A 15,518-nucleotide genomic window follows, 5' to 3' on the forward strand; every position below is an offset into this window, starting at 1 on the left:
CATGTTAAAATTCGATGTCATATGGACCCCACAATTAATCCCCATTTTTATAAAAAAAAAATAATAAGGATCCCTTCCCTTAAAAGCTTTCCAGAAATAAAATCATTTACTTGTGACTGTTTTTCTATTTATTTATGTTGTACTATTTAATGTTGTCGTGTTTCTTTTTTCTTCATTTTGATTTCTGAGTTTCTTATGCCTACTAAAATATATGAATGGGTATTAGTTTATTTTTAAACTTTCTCATGTTAAGACGTAAGGAATCAGAAAATTGTTGATTTTTCTTAAAATCCGTAATCAAATATCTAAATATTAGAAATCGGTCAACTAGGGTGCTAGCTAATACAATTTCTTTTGCTTACTTTTCCTATTTTTAAGTTCTCTCGTTCCTTCCTCATTCTATTTCTATTAAGTAAACGTGTTACCAACAATTCTGTTAAAATGGTTGTTTGATAACCATTTCGTTTTCATTTTTTAGTAATGATTTTCAATTTAGTATTTTTCTTTAACTGAAATTTGTTCTATAATTACTTTCAGTTTTCAAAAAAAATGAAAACTTAAAAACCAAAAAGTGGAATTCAAGGTCAAAATTTGAAACTATTTTGATTAGTTTTAAAAAATGTGGAAACAAAAACCTAAAAAACTAAAAAAAAAACGATTATCTCCTTATTTTCTCACGCACCTTATGTTACTTTATCATCTATAATTTTTGTTATGAACTACTGATTTTCACCCATCATTTACTGGCCAACCCTTGCAATGGATCAAATGTCAAAGGTGTTCAAAATGATTTAACGAAATTAACCATTCTTACCAGGAATCATAATTCTATCTTCAGTTTAATTGAAAAAATTAAGCTTTTGTTTTTTCAATTTCGTTTTCATCGTAGGCCAGCCACCCACAGAGGGATTTAGGAATTAGGATCCTAATTTCTACATTACTTTCCGTCCATGTACCATCTAAACTTGTAATCATGTGCGATAATACCACCTAAACTTTCAACTTTTATTTCTTACCACATGTGTTATCTTAACTGTTGGAATCTACCACCTATGTTATTTTCCGTCCATTTTTCCATTAATTGTAAGGGACAATTAAAAACCCTTATTCCCTTCTATCTCCTCCTAAAACCAACATAAATGGTGTTTCGATACATGTTTTCATATATTCCAAACTTCCCGCAGAAATATTGAAATCGGAAGATGAAAAGTCACTTCCACAAGAAGATCACAATGGGTTGCTAGCAGAGCAGAGTGCAGAATTGAACATAAACATTGTACCTACAAGTGATTCATGATTCAAGAGACAACCAAAAAACAGATGCGTACAGAAGCGAGGCGAAAAGGTGTTACCGCGAGCATGAAGACCCGTTTACCAGTTTATTGTACGGTTGATGTTTCCTGACCTGCAATTTGAGACGCAACAACAGAGATATCAGTTGAGTTTTCGGCACCTGTATTAAGTAAGAAGGATTTGAAGGTTCACACAATTGGATAACTCTTTGGAGGTTCACGCAAGCAATCTCATAGACGCATTAGCATTATAAAGGCCAAATTAGCGAAACTATTAGGGACCGCTCATCGAAACAAGGAAACGCGAAGCTCAATAGATTAAAAGCGTACGGTTCTAATTGTAAACAGCATATGCTAAATCAAAATGAATTTGATAGAACAGTTCAAGAAATGAATGAGACTTACTTTCACGCCAGCCAACGATAGTAGTATGTGGGAAGCAATGTAGGAGACATCTGGATTGTTTAACCTCTTTTCCACAAAATATACAACTTCAGCGACTCCTGACTGCAAGTAAGAAGAAATTGGCAGGAAAAAGAAACTGTTAGACACTGGCAACGTACCAGATTGGACGTGCAAAATGCAGTTTAAGTGATGCTCATTAGTAGAGTTTTGGCGGTTGGGAGGGACTACGAAGGGAGGGGAAGGCAGGAGGTGGGAAGAACATAAGCATGGTAGTTTCAAATTCGTATACCGTATATTACAAGCACAAAAAAAGCATAGGAAAAACCTGAATGATTATCTTGGCACACTCATTGCAGGGGAACATGGTCACATGAAGCCTCTGCAAAGAAATAGAGAATAAGCATTCACACAGTACTTTCAGTCGCAGAGGGCAACAAAACAAAAGAACCACAAAAGAGAAAAGAAGTGAATATAGTCGACCATCATTTAAACTTGAGCACATTTTACGAGTTTATACCGAAACATATCCACGTAAAAGTCCCTAAGGGATGATCATTTCATCAAGTTGGTCGATGACAACATTTCAGTTCAGCAGATGGAGATGATATGTTCATGGTAAATGGGAAAGGGGAAGTGTAATTAGAAGTAACCTGTCCAGCAGCAGAAGCAACATAACTTCAAAACAAAATCAGAAATACCAAGAGCAATAACCAGAGATTTGAAAGAAAATAAAAATTATTAGTAGGGGTAAAGGATAAATCAGTATACAATGAAGCACAGCCGTTAGATATGATCATATGCGTGATAACGGTGGAAAGATAGATTTCACTAGTGCAGTAGAAAGAAGACAGATATTAGATGCCAAGTTGCCAACTTCAGAACAAGTTCAGAGTAAACAGCAGACCACGAATCAAGAAATTAATTTCAGATACCTTGTCTCCAAAGGATCCCCAGTTCTGGATTTCTGAACAAGAAAGGACAGCTTTACTGATTACTACTCTGAGTACTCACCAGAGCATCATACAATCATTCTTTTTGCATTTTGCAATTTCATGAAATAACGTACATAAACCTTGCCCGAGGAAGCCTGTCATCCGAACAACCTCTCGGGAACCCATTATACCCAATTCATGAAAAGAGATAAATTAGCTTGGAAGTCGAATGGAACTACATTCGTGGAAATTCAATGCTCATAAAAATCATAGACAAAGTAATGTACGATTCGATGCAACTTTGGATGTATAATTACACCATTTGGGAACCCATTCTTACCTAGAATTACACCATTTTCACTCACTAAGCAGGCTCCAACCTATACACCACAAATACAAAACATACCACCAATCAATATACTGTCTAACTCACCAAGTTCTTACCAAATACAAATCGAAAAAATTCGCAACACTCTCATTGCTAAATCTCAAAACATTTAATTCCTCCTCATTTATTCACAAATTCATCAGCATTCATGGAGGAAAAAAAAAAAAAAAGGAGCAGATAACAATGACCTGCTTGTTAGAGTTTTTGGATCTTTCCGCTGATAAAAATGCAATTGCCATGAAATAATCATCCCATGACAAATATCTGCAATCAAAACAAAAAAAATACAGTAAAAAGCCAAAAATAATATGACTGAAAATTAACCATTTTCGTAACATTTTGCCACTAATTAGGCATACATTTGTTACTTCAACACAACAGCCTGACCAAAAACAAAACTTGGAATTTTCGACACTAACCCTTGGCGCTTTGAAGGGTCAAAACGGCTATGAGAAGGGCGTTTCCTGAAACGACGCCGTTTTTGGACAAATCGAGTTTGGTGGACTGCCTCTTAGACCATCTCCAATGGTGACCTAAAACCTAAAAATATTTAGCCCAGAAACAGCTTTTCTACTCCAACCCTTCTGGCTTAAAATTTTAACCCAGATTATCAAAGAATGAATTAAGGCTATTTTTTTAAATTAACTTTTTTTTAAAAACAAATTTATGTAGACTATCCTAAATTAATTTTATGAACATTTTAACCTAAAAATATTTAAATTCCGATAAATTTTGAAAAATTACTAAATCAATACATGAAAATATAAAACTAAAAAAAATAAAAAAGTAGCCGTTGGATCCATTTAACATCACCATTCAATTACAAAAAGCTGCCTAACAGCTACTTTTTGCTTTGAAACATGAGGGAACAGCCCCACGTGGGGTTGTTGTGGCAGACAGTTGGTGGGGCCCATTTTGGTTTGTGGCTTAAATCTGGATTGGTATTTGACCTTCAAATGAGTTTTAGTTTTTAGGTTAATTTTGGGTCATGGGTTGGAGTAGGTTTTTGGGGGGGGAAGGGAAATTTTAGGTTTTAGGTCATTGTTGGAGATGATCTTAGGGTTTGAAAAGAAGAAGCGGCAAGTGAGCGCAGAGGCCAGGGCACCGAAAACGGCTGCCGTGGAGACCAGAGCGAGCTCGCGGCAGTTCATCGAGTTCGAAAGGGCGAAACTTCGGCGGCACTGTCACTTTCCCGAGAAGAATTCCAGCTTCGAGCTATGGTGGTCGAAGAAATAGCGGGAAAATTAGGTAGAGAACTGGGGTGAAGAAACCGAAACGCGCGGCAAAATGCGGTTGAGAAAGTTTTGTGGTCTGTTTAGAAATATGTAGCCCAATCCAATAGTCTTTCTTTAGGTGGGCTAAGCCCATATAGAATCTTTGCGCAATAATCTAAAACTTGTGGAGTAATATGTAAGCCCAATCCAATAGTCTTTCTTTAGGTTGGGCCCCGATTTTATTTTCAAAATTCTTATATTAAAGGACACAATTTGCTAGCTTGAAGAAGTAGCAACTGATACTGTAAATATACAATGCTAAATTTTTAAATTGCTAATTGGGTTGCTACCTTCGTTTGAGATGTATTTTTCTTACGGGGCATAGCAAATCTAACTTTGTTACCTAAATACTACCTTCCTTGGAGATGCTCTAAGCACATATGTTCATAATTTCCATAAGTGCCATGGAGCAAATCTTTTCGGCCTCGATTTTTTTTTTTTTTAAATGACTCCTTAAACAATGGCACATCTTGTGATGTTTAAAAACGCAATGGAATGGTTTTCAACTTTTCATGACGTTTTTTCAGGCATCACAATAAGTGGATTTCTTAGTAGTGGTTGTTTGTGTGCGATGGTCATTTCCCGAAGATTGTTAGAATGGATTCCAAGTATAATACTTTAGGTATGATCTCAATGTTGTTTGGGCAAACTCTTAAAATTAATGGAGAAGATGAAATTCAAAATTGGGTACAGTTCATTTTATTTTTGGAGAAGATGAAATTTAAGATAGTACAATACTCAAACAGTGTGAGACTCGAACTTAAGATATCTAATATAGAGACAAAAATAGAATATTCTAGCTCAAATTGGTTGTGTACATGCATACGATAGATTATTAAAACCGATAATTTAAGCATATTAAAAAATAAATATTCTTAATCATTTTAAACTACGAATCTCTGGCCGTCATTGTTGTTACTACTCAATAGTCATAAGGTGTAGGTCCTCCAAATTTACCGACATTTCGAAGGGGACACTCCCACTGTCCCACACTTGACTTACCATAGGATTGTCCTCCTAGACATTATCTCCCTAGGAATACTTTAGGGTTGAAATACGTGATAGAGGTGTAGGGATTGGGGTGGGGTGGGGGACCCAAAAGAAGAAAAATTGATGAAAGTCTTAGTTGGAGGGCATGATAAATTAATCATTGTCCTAAAGTTTGAGTGAGCTCCATCACTACCCCCAAATGAGGTGGGTTAATTTGGGCAGATAGAAAAGGATGATACCTATAGATTAGCGGCACATACCCTTAGAAAAGCCCTCTCCAATTCCCAAACTTCCACATGCACCTTGCCCACCCCAAAACCTACCACTTTCCCTTTTAAAGAAAGAATAATGATTAGAAGACTAAATTTATAGACTAAATTTTGTAAACTAAATGGCATGAAAGTTGATGATTGGATTATTACTTAAATGTTGATAAACGTGCTTATTTCCTACTGGTGACACATCATTTAGTTTGCAAATTTAGAAGGGGTGTATTCAATTGGGATTTTGAGGGATTTTAATTCTTTTAATGAATCTAGGTGTATTCAATCAGGATTTTAAGTGATTCTTTGAAATTCAATGTGTATTCAATCAAGATCTTAAGATAGTTTATTAAAATCCTTAAAAATCCTGGTGTATTCAATTATAATTTTAAAGAAGTTTATAACATTCCAGGTATATTCAATGAAAATTAAAATTTAGAGAATTTGGAAAAGTTGAGGAATTAGAGGGAATTAGAGAGATTTTGTAGTGTATTTTAAGCATCCACAAATCTCACCTCTTCCCATGAGATTTCGAGGGAATTGAATCAAAATTTTACATAGAATCTCTACAAATCAGTTAAACTCCGTAAAAAATCTATGGATTTATAAATCCATTAAAATCTCTCAAATTCCCAATTGAATACACCCCCCTTAATATATAAATTTAGGGGGTGTATTAAATTGGGAATTTGAGAGATTTTCATGGATTTTTATGGAGTTTAACTGATTTGTAGAAATTCCATATAAAATTTTAATTCAATTCCCTCGAAATCTCATGGGGAGAGGTGAGATTTGTGGATGCTTAAAATACACTACAAAATCTCTCTAAATCCTCAATTTTTCCAAATTCTAATTGAATACACCTAGAATGTTATAAACTTCTTTAAAATTCTAATTAAATACACCCGGATTTCTAAGAATTTTAATAAACTATCTTAAAATCCTGATTGAATACACATTGAATTTCAGATAATCATTTAAAATCCTGATTGAATACCCCTATATTCATTAAAAGAATTAAAATCCCTCAAAATTCCAATTGAATACACCCTATATTCATTAAAAGAATTAAAATCCCTCAAAATTTCAATTAAATACACATCCCTTAGTCTCCCTAACATTACTCTTAAAGAAAACTTTCCACTTGATTTTTAAAACTTTCCACTTGATTTTTATGGTGGCATCTTAGTGACAAATGAATAACAACAACCTAAGTTATTGGTGGGACTTGTCACGTCCATGATCCGATTTCACTTGCATTTCAATCACACGTTGATACACATATAATTAATTTTTAGTTTTTAATTTCCAATCGATAATTATTGTTCATGAGAATTGAATTTGGTACCTCATTGAATAAAATAAAAATTGAAGCGTGGCAAGATCAAATCCTCGTGTGCAATAAAATGGTTGATTAAATTGAATTTATTAGTTTCAATGAACTTTGAACACACTATGGACGTATCGTCATGTATGTTGTGTAAATGTCGTCACTTTTTTTATTCATCATAAGAGGCTGTTTTTTAACTTTTGATCCTCCTTTTAAAAAAATAAATAAATAAATGTATCGTCATGTTCTTCAAGAGATTTTTCAATGTGCATAGAACACCACATGTCATTATGCAATTGGAAGAAATTTTTTTTCTAAGTGTCCCTCTAATTATATAATGATATGTGGTATTCCGGGCACAGTGAAAAATCTCTCGTTCTGCGATGATGTGCCAGTAATATTTCTGTCATATGTTTATCTTTCACATGTAACACCACCAAGTTGATATGGCCGAGTTGGTCTAAGGCGCCAGATTAAGGTTCTGGTCCGAAAGGGCGTGGGTTCAAATCCCACTGTCAACATTCCTTTTTGCCTTTTTGTTTGCAGCATTCCTTTTTCTACTGCATCATGTCACATGTTTGTTTATACGGAATGTGATCTAAAATTATTATGATTCATGACCTTTAAGAGTTCATTAAAATATGAATGTTTAATTTGATTTTAATTCTAAACTTTTCATCCATGAATTATATGCAAGTTTCACATTTAAATTCGTAATCTGAAACTTCAAAAAAAAAAAAAAAAAAAAAGGATCAAATCAAGTTTATAGGGTTCATTGATCACATAGCCGATCATTCATTTTCCGACTCACAATTTTTGTCTTTCTAAGTAGATATGTCATAAGAAGCAAAATAAGAATCTAAACATCATGGAATCTAGGTAAATAACCGACACAGTTGAATCCTACATGTTTACTACAATAACTATAATTTTTTACCTCCATGCGTATTAAGACATGAGTATTGAAATTATTCCAATTTCACACGTTTCTTGTGTTAGTGCATATCGAATATAAAAAAAAAACTTGAGTTTTCACATTTAAATTTGTAATGCAATACTTGAAATATCAAGAATCAAATCACCTATGATTAGTTGATAGCATATTCATTCCTTTTTTCTCCTTTTTAATTTACAGTTTATATCGTTTCAAGTAAATAAACATGCCGAACTCAAAAATTGTATCGGCCAGCAAGTTAAAAGAATTTGATGCGCACAATGTTCCTCTTTTATTAAACAGCAAATTTCATTTGATGAATTGATAATATACCAAACGTTTTGTTATTAACGTGTTATTAAAGTTACCAACCGCACCTTATAAAGTACATACGTCAAATCCAAGGAAGTACTAAACTCAAGCAAAGTTGTGCGTTCAACTGCGTACCCACCATTTTTTCGGTGAACCTCCCAATCACACGATGTCACAGTAAGGGAGGTCTGTTAAGGGGGACCCGGTGATCCAACGGTTCAAGTGGCAGGATCAGAGACCCAATCATGGTCCTCATCTCACAGTTCACACTTTGAGGGTGAGCCCATCCCCACGTGCCAATCTGCCCGAAGCGTGAGCTGCCGAGATAGAAAGTGGGTCGCTTTTTTGGAACAAGAGGGCCGACAACCTTGGGCCTACCAATAAAGCTTATAAATCCACGTCCAAAAAACAAATTTAAAAAAATTGTGAGGAGAAAAAAAAGCCCATCTCAAAACCGAAACGCACGTGAGATTGTAATTATTACATGCCCTTTCCTCCTCGTCCTTGAATTGCAATCCTTTTTGGATTTCTGTATCTAGAAACAACGAATTTAGAAATTCAGACCATTCATTTTAAATTACGTTATTCTTATTAACGCATTTTGCATGTTCATCGCGTACGGATTAAGAATCCAAGTCTTTCTTTTTTTCTCTTCAGTAGTCCAAATCTCTAAATTCTCATACTTCAAACACAAAAATTCAAAGAGAATCTCGACTACTCATCTCTCTCAAAAAGAAAAGTCAAAGAGATTAAATATTAAGAATGAAGGGGGAAAAAGGAAAAACCACTCCATATAAGTCCACATGAACACATAAAAAAGGCAAATCATACCCCAATTACGTTATCCGTTAGTTTTTTCATAGGGTTTGGGTCTTCTATAACGGACATTGGGATTCACGTTGTTCAAATCTTTCTAAAATTGTGTAAATTCACCAATATACCCTTCTACTTAAGAATAGGACGTTTAAAACTCATGTGAGTAACGTTTTCTTACCCCATATATATTTTTTTAGTAAATTGGGGGTCAAAAGACCAAAGAAAAACAACTACTATTGACAAAACGGGTTTGAGGAAACCCAACTGCATCCTCAAAAATCAATTTATCCACAAGAGGAGGAGGCACATAAAATACATAAAGACCAATGTCAAACTCAGGGCCTAATTCTATCATTAGCCACCTTATCATTTTCACGATAAACATGTGAAAGTGAGCTAATTCAATTCCTCCGCAATAACTCCCAGCAAGCAGTAATGAGATGAGTTTGACAAAAAGATGGATTGACCAGTAAACATTTCTTGGATATATGTAAGACTGTTTGACCATAAAACATTTATCAAACTATATGCAAATGAAGGTTATAAATGTCTAAGGCGGATATTATAATATAACATGTGAGACAGTTTGACAAGGGAAGATTTCTCAAATTATATGTTAAATATCCTCGTTATCTATCTTCATCACCGGTTATGCCTTTTTTTTATTCTTTGATTGATTAATCTCCTTGACTTCTCTTTTAAATAATTAATTTTGAAATAATATAACATGTGAGACTGTTTGACAATAAATAGACGTCTCTCTTGATTAGTATTTTTGACTTTCTAGATTACCTTTCTGAGTTCCATTATCCCTTTGAATAATCCACAAATTAACATTAAACATGGGCATGATGGTAATTTGGGTTTGCTTGAGTTGCGTGTATATATAGGGCGCACAAGTTTTGGAATATCGCACAAGCTATTTTGCATCAGTCATATCTCTACTCAAAACCTTTCATTTGCTTCTTTTTTATCTCCAATGGATGGAGATGATCAAAAGGAGTTGCAGCTCCTCCCTTCTCCTCACTTGATGACATCTCGGCCGTCGGGTTCTTCAGTAAGATATCATCGATCAAAGTCAGCGGTGCAGGAAGGGCCTAATAATTCCCAGCTTGACCTGCAATTATCAATCAGTGTAAGGCCAGCCAAACCTTCTTCCTCGGATCATTACGTTTTCGCAAATCCAAACACTTCCGAGTTTGATGCCTTGAATCCCAAGGCAGCCGGCCGCGTGGAGTCTTTGAAATGGCAGGCGGCGGAGCAAATCAGACTGGCGGCAATGGAGAAGGCCTACGCGGAGCGAGTGAGGGAGCTGACGAGGAGAGAGATGGAGTTGGCTCAGTCGGAGTTTGCGCGTGCCCGGAACGTGTGGGAGAGAGCGAGAGAGGAAGTGGAGAAGGCTGAGAGAATGAAGGAGAAGGCAATGCTTCAGATGGACTCTACGTGCATGGAGATCACTTGCCAGTCGTGCCGGCAAAGGTTTAGGCCGTAAAAAAGAAAGGGTCCGTTTGGTTCGCGGATTCAAGACGAGAGATCAAGAGAAGAAGATTTTTGTGTATTTCTTTCCTGATTGAGTATTGGATTTTGTGGAATGTTTCTTTGGAGAAAACACAAGGAAAATAATTACAAATTGATGAATACAATAAAAGTGTAACATGATGAGATTTGAACTATGTTCACTTTTTGTGATGAAGGTGTTATGTTTAATTTGTAAAATTTAGAGTTGAACCAGCCTATGCATGTGTGTTCTAAATGTTTAATTTGTATTCCAACTGGATAAGGTTGAAGGAAAATTTTCTTTTGATACGAGGACTAATCCTCACCTCTTACTTCGCATCCTCTAGCGATCCTGAATATGGTATACACCAGAGAGGAAAGAAAGCAAAATTTTATTTACACGAACCAAACTGGGTCAAGCTTGAAGCGCATTTTTGTTTTTGTACTAGGACAAATTCTCCCATTCTAGTTTGCACCCTCGAGTATCTCTGAAGATGTACACCGGAGAGAAAATACGGCAAAACTTTGATCACACAAACCTAATTGGAAGAAGTTTAATTAAAGCCCCATTTTATATGCTGCATAATTCTATCTGAACAATTTATGCATTAATTGACTGGGGAACTTGATTGAAAAATGTTTAATTATCTGGAGGCTACAAGATAATTTCAGCAAAAATACAGCATATATATTAATATGAAATAATTTGGAATCTGGACCCAAAAATTATGCTTCTATGAATGCCAAGGAACATAAACAAAACCAGACTTTTTAGGCTTCCATATCGAGCATGTGGACTTGGAGCAGACTGCAAACAAATTGACTCAGTTCATCAACCATTCTCTTAATTAAAGAGAATAATTAGGATTAGGATTTTAATTAAGCTAATTGCATTTGACTGACTGAACCATCATACATAAGATTGGCCAAGATTGCATAGAATTCAGAGCAAAGAAAAAGTATCCTCTTTTATCAGTTTCTGAGCCTTTGCAGTTATCGACTTCGCAGTATCTGAACATATACAACAAATTAGCCTGTTGGACTTGGGTAGAAATTAGAATTAGTATGACAAATTATAAAAACTACTTTTTAACCTAACTATGATTTCTTTATGCCAGAAAACGATATTTTATGCTATATTCTTTAAGTTGATTTGGATGCAATAAGGCAGGTACATTATCCGATGATATTCTTAAATCGCAAGCAAAACCACAAAACTAACAACCTTAGTTTGAATATTGTACATCTCTTTCTAAATGTTTGAAGAGATTTTTAAGTTCGAATATCTCTCCGTTGATTGAAAAATGTAGTCGTAAGAAAACCCTAACTCCAAGATTTTTTATTTTACATGGATTAGAATATGTATATTGAAATTTGAAACCCAAGTGAAGTGAAGACAGGGAAAGATCGATCGGGCTAGGGTACGGTCAAATCTGACGTAAAAAGGGTCAAGTTTCAGAACTTGATGTCGATATAGAAAGGCAAATGGCAAATGAATCAGAACAAAAAGGGGCAAGTAATTCAGCGGCAACAAGACATTATTGCTGTGCATCCACTTGGATTCAACCTCTTAAACTTTTGTTCATGAAACCAAACACCCACTACCCATGTCTCCGATCCAACACAAAAAGGAAAGCATTTCTTGGGATAAGATCATGACTCTACTAAAAAAGCTTCAATCACAGCACTCAACAGTACTAGTGACCAAACATTCATCGATGCCTTATACGTAATGAGTCATTCCTCCTTAACTGCAAATTATTGTCCGGTTGACGCTACACAAAAACATCTCATTAAAACCTCAAAAGTAAAAGTTTTGCCGACATATCGATTTATAAATGTCTTATTACATGTAAAGAGACAAGTATTTTCTCAAGCTAGCTAGCTTCGTTTGTCAATAGCTTCTACACATAGTCAAATACAATTAATCAGGGAAGGATATATATGGTTGCCTACAATAATGCAATGACTTTGATTCTGGATGAGTTCATAAGAGCAAGAGCTAGACATAGTTTAGTGGGCACAAAGGATCACAAACTTTCAAAAACTAGGTGCTTCTGAAAAGTGCAAGGAGGCATGGGAAGGAAAACAAAGGGTAATAAAAGATTTGGCTAATTATTTCAAGACAGATCCTTTATTTGATTTTCGAATCCCAGTATAAAAAGAAAGATACACTGCCTTAATGAACTGTATGTCATCCTCTTTTTTCACTTTTTGGGTTTACTGCTTAGCTCCCCAACTGTCCTAACATTAAACTTACAAAGACAGAAATACCCACCACCCTTCCCTTGTTCACTGTTTGTCCTTTGAAAAAGATGATTCCCTACAACAATCTTTTGGTCTGCAGATATGAGCATGGCCTTGTGGTTTCATTATCATGGCTGCTTTTTATTTTAAGTGATTTTCCTTTGCATGTTTCTATATTTACTCCTGTGAAAAGGATCAAAATCTTCACCAATGAGCAAAAGAAAGATAATATTTTAAAGAATTGAATGTACTTGTCCTATAGGAACCCAACAGTTGTTATCATGAGATGCCCTCTGCTCAAAAGTTGGAAACCAATGATGGAAGTTCATGGCTCTTGAAAGCATAAAAGTTAACAAAAATAAAATAAGGGTATTATAACTTAGTTGATTAAGAATATTCATTATTGAACTCGATATTCTGTGTTCAATGAAAGAAGTTAAGTTGAGGTTCTTTCTCAGGGTCAAGTGCCAATGAGGGGAGTAAATCAACTTTTTATAAGCCTTTATGAGGTTTCTTAACTTTCTGATATTGAAACAATTCTTCACGTCCTCATACATCGATTTCACACATAAGTAAACTTGCTATGATACTAAGAAGAAAATTGAAGTTCCACTTCAAAGCTAATTGTCATGCAATTAGGAAAGTTGATCAACGTCTATAAACCCTTGCAAGGTTTGTCAATCTTTACGATGTTGATAAGTCTCCAAATCCTCACATTCGACTCCTCTCTTTCTCAATACCATTTGTACCAAAAAAAAATATAATTATAAAAAGTGCCTACTAATGGAGCCTAATTGATTTAAGGTCGTGTGGTAGCTAAGGTCTCTGAACTTACCACATGTTAGTTTTCGTCCTTTAATTCTCATATTGGTTTCTCTATCAAATTTAATTGTATAGTGGTTTTTTCAAAATTGTCTCTCAACTTAACAGAAAAGTTGAAAGAATTAACCAAAATGACTACTAGTGCAACAAATGACATAATTTGAAGACAAGATAAACTATTAGTAGGTTTAAGGACGAAACAAAACTCATGGTATATAATATATCATAGTCCTTTCCTAAATTTTGCCTTGATTTAATGTATGATGTAATAGTAAACTTTGATGATATATATACAGGCAGTACTCTGACAGATGACTACCCACAGTATGGGTGATGCCTTGTCTTTGAATTTCTTATCTGCAGAAATACCAAATACTACCAAAATACGAGGGCCATCCATCAATTCTTTCAGAAGGTTGGAAGAGCAAAGGGATAAAAGATGTAGGGCATCTGCTTGTTGAACCATCAAACTAGGCCATCATGACATAACCTTAACATTTGTCTTTTCATATTGTCCACTTATGATGCATTTGATGCTCTTATTTCTGTAGAGATTTATACTTTTAACCATACATATAACTCTACATTTTACTTACTCTTACGATCTTTATTACATTAGGGTTATACTGTTGTACCATCCACACGCGCGATGACTATTGATTAATATTTATGTATTGGTGCGTGGACAGCTGATATATTAGTATGAGTCCTGACTCGAGAACGTTAGACAATCATAGAAATTAATTAATGTTCACGTATGGGTGCATGGATGGTTGATATACTAGTACGAGTCACAACGCGAGAGCGTTAGACAATTATTGATTAATGTTCTCGTATTGGTGCGTGAACGGCTGATATACTAGTACGAGTCACACCTCGAGGGCATTAGACTATTATTAATTAATGTTCATGTTAATGCGTGGACGGCTGATATGCTAGTACGAGTCACAACTCGAGAGCATTAGACGATTATTAATTAATGTTCACATATTGGTGCGTGGATGGCTGATATACTAGTATGAGTCATGACTCGAGACCGTTAGACATATCAAGTGAGACGTTCTTGGTAGGACAAAGAAATCTTTTTCCAATATCTCGTAGATGAGCAAAGGGGGAACCACAGAACCCACAGATATCACAAACAAATAGACAACACATTCATACGTTTGATATTTTTTTTTGTACAAGTTCTACAGAGCATTCAAGTATTATTGTGGAGCATATAATTTACTGTTCATATGCTGTGCAGCATGACCGAATCTAAATGGAATTCAGAACCAACCATTGTCCATGTGGCACAATAAAATGTTGTAGATATTATCATAGAACCAACTTTTGGAGTTTTGAAAAGTAGTCGAATTCTCGACATGTTAAAGACTTTTAGCTGTATTTTCATTTTCAACATTTTAATCACTTGCGAGGAGTTTGAGTACTGCTCAAACGTCTCAAGAGGAGTTCGAGCACTGCTCAGGAATCTCAAGAAAAATCCGATCACTGCTCGAGCTCCCAAGAGTAGTAGTGCCTATGCTTTTACAATAACTGAGAGTTGGCAAAAGATTTGGCAAGATGTGGGAGACATGATAGGGTGGAGTTCATAGTCACATGCATTCATTTGTTCATAGATTTGATCTGGGAATGTTAAATTTCCATAAATAATGAGACTTTTGTACATATGTTTTAACAAGTAACAAAGTAGAGATAGACATTAGTATTATTGTTGTGCAGTCAACTCAAGTCTATCATCTTCCATGAACCAAATGGAGAAAAAAGAGGAGGTCACTTTTGAAGATGGGAAAGTTCAGACGATCATGGATTCATGGTGGGACTCAAATTGTTGCAGTCATACATGTGGAAATGTCATTCACACCCCATTGCATCACTGGATTGTACCGTTATCTTGATATTTCAGTTGTGTGAAAGTTTTTCTCTGAGAACATAAACGTTTGATTAATTTGAAATATCGACATTTTGATGTTCCAGTTGTGTGAGAGTTTCTCTCTAACAACTAGAAAATTT

The 15,518-nt window shown here is 35.1% G+C and overlaps 1 protein-coding gene, 2 long non-coding RNA genes and 1 other non-coding gene across 4 annotated transcripts; 2 read left to right on the forward strand and 2 right to left on the reverse strand.

Moving 5' to 3' along the window:
- Positions 1 to 1,140: 1,140 nt before the first annotated feature.
- Positions 1,141 to 2,620, reverse strand: LOC148696166 (uncharacterized). Its single transcript, XR_015963481.1, has 4 exons — positions 2,215 to 2,620; positions 2,023 to 2,076; positions 1,698 to 1,799; positions 1,141 to 1,405 (listed from the first exon to the last, which is right to left on the reverse strand). It is a non-coding gene; the product is annotated as an uncharacterized LOC148696166 (long non-coding RNA).
- A 10-nt stretch (positions 2,621 to 2,630) lies between these two features.
- LOC137710137 (uncharacterized) lies at positions 2,631 to 3,532 on the reverse strand. The gene is made up of 3 exons (XR_015963482.1): positions 3,437 to 3,532; positions 3,206 to 3,281; positions 2,631 to 3,009 (listed from the first exon to the last, which is right to left on the reverse strand). It is a non-coding gene; the product is annotated as an uncharacterized LOC137710137 (long non-coding RNA).
- Positions 3,533 to 7,314: 3,782 nt separating this feature from the next.
- TRNAL-AAG (transfer RNA leucine (anticodon AAG)) lies at positions 7,315 to 7,395 on the forward strand. The gene has a single exon. It is a non-coding gene; the product is annotated as a tRNA-Leu (tRNA).
- Positions 7,396 to 9,856: 2,461 nt separating this feature from the next.
- LOC137711612 (uncharacterized) lies at positions 9,857 to 10,609 on the forward strand. The gene has a single exon (XM_068450868.2). It carries the CDS (start codon positions 9,916 to 9,918, stop codon positions 10,426 to 10,428), a length of 513 nt encoding a protein of 170 aa, XP_068306969.2. The 5' UTR covers positions 9,857 to 9,915; the 3' UTR covers positions 10,429 to 10,609.
- The last annotated feature ends 4,909 nt before the right edge of the window (positions 10,610 to 15,518 follow it).

The sequence above is a fragment of the Pyrus communis genome, chromosome 6 (genome assembly GCF_041283825.1).
Source record: "Pyrus communis isolate YQ-2024b chromosome 6, ASM4128382v1, whole genome shotgun sequence".
NCBI lineage: Eukaryota > Viridiplantae > Streptophyta > Magnoliopsida > Rosales > Rosaceae > Pyrus > Pyrus communis.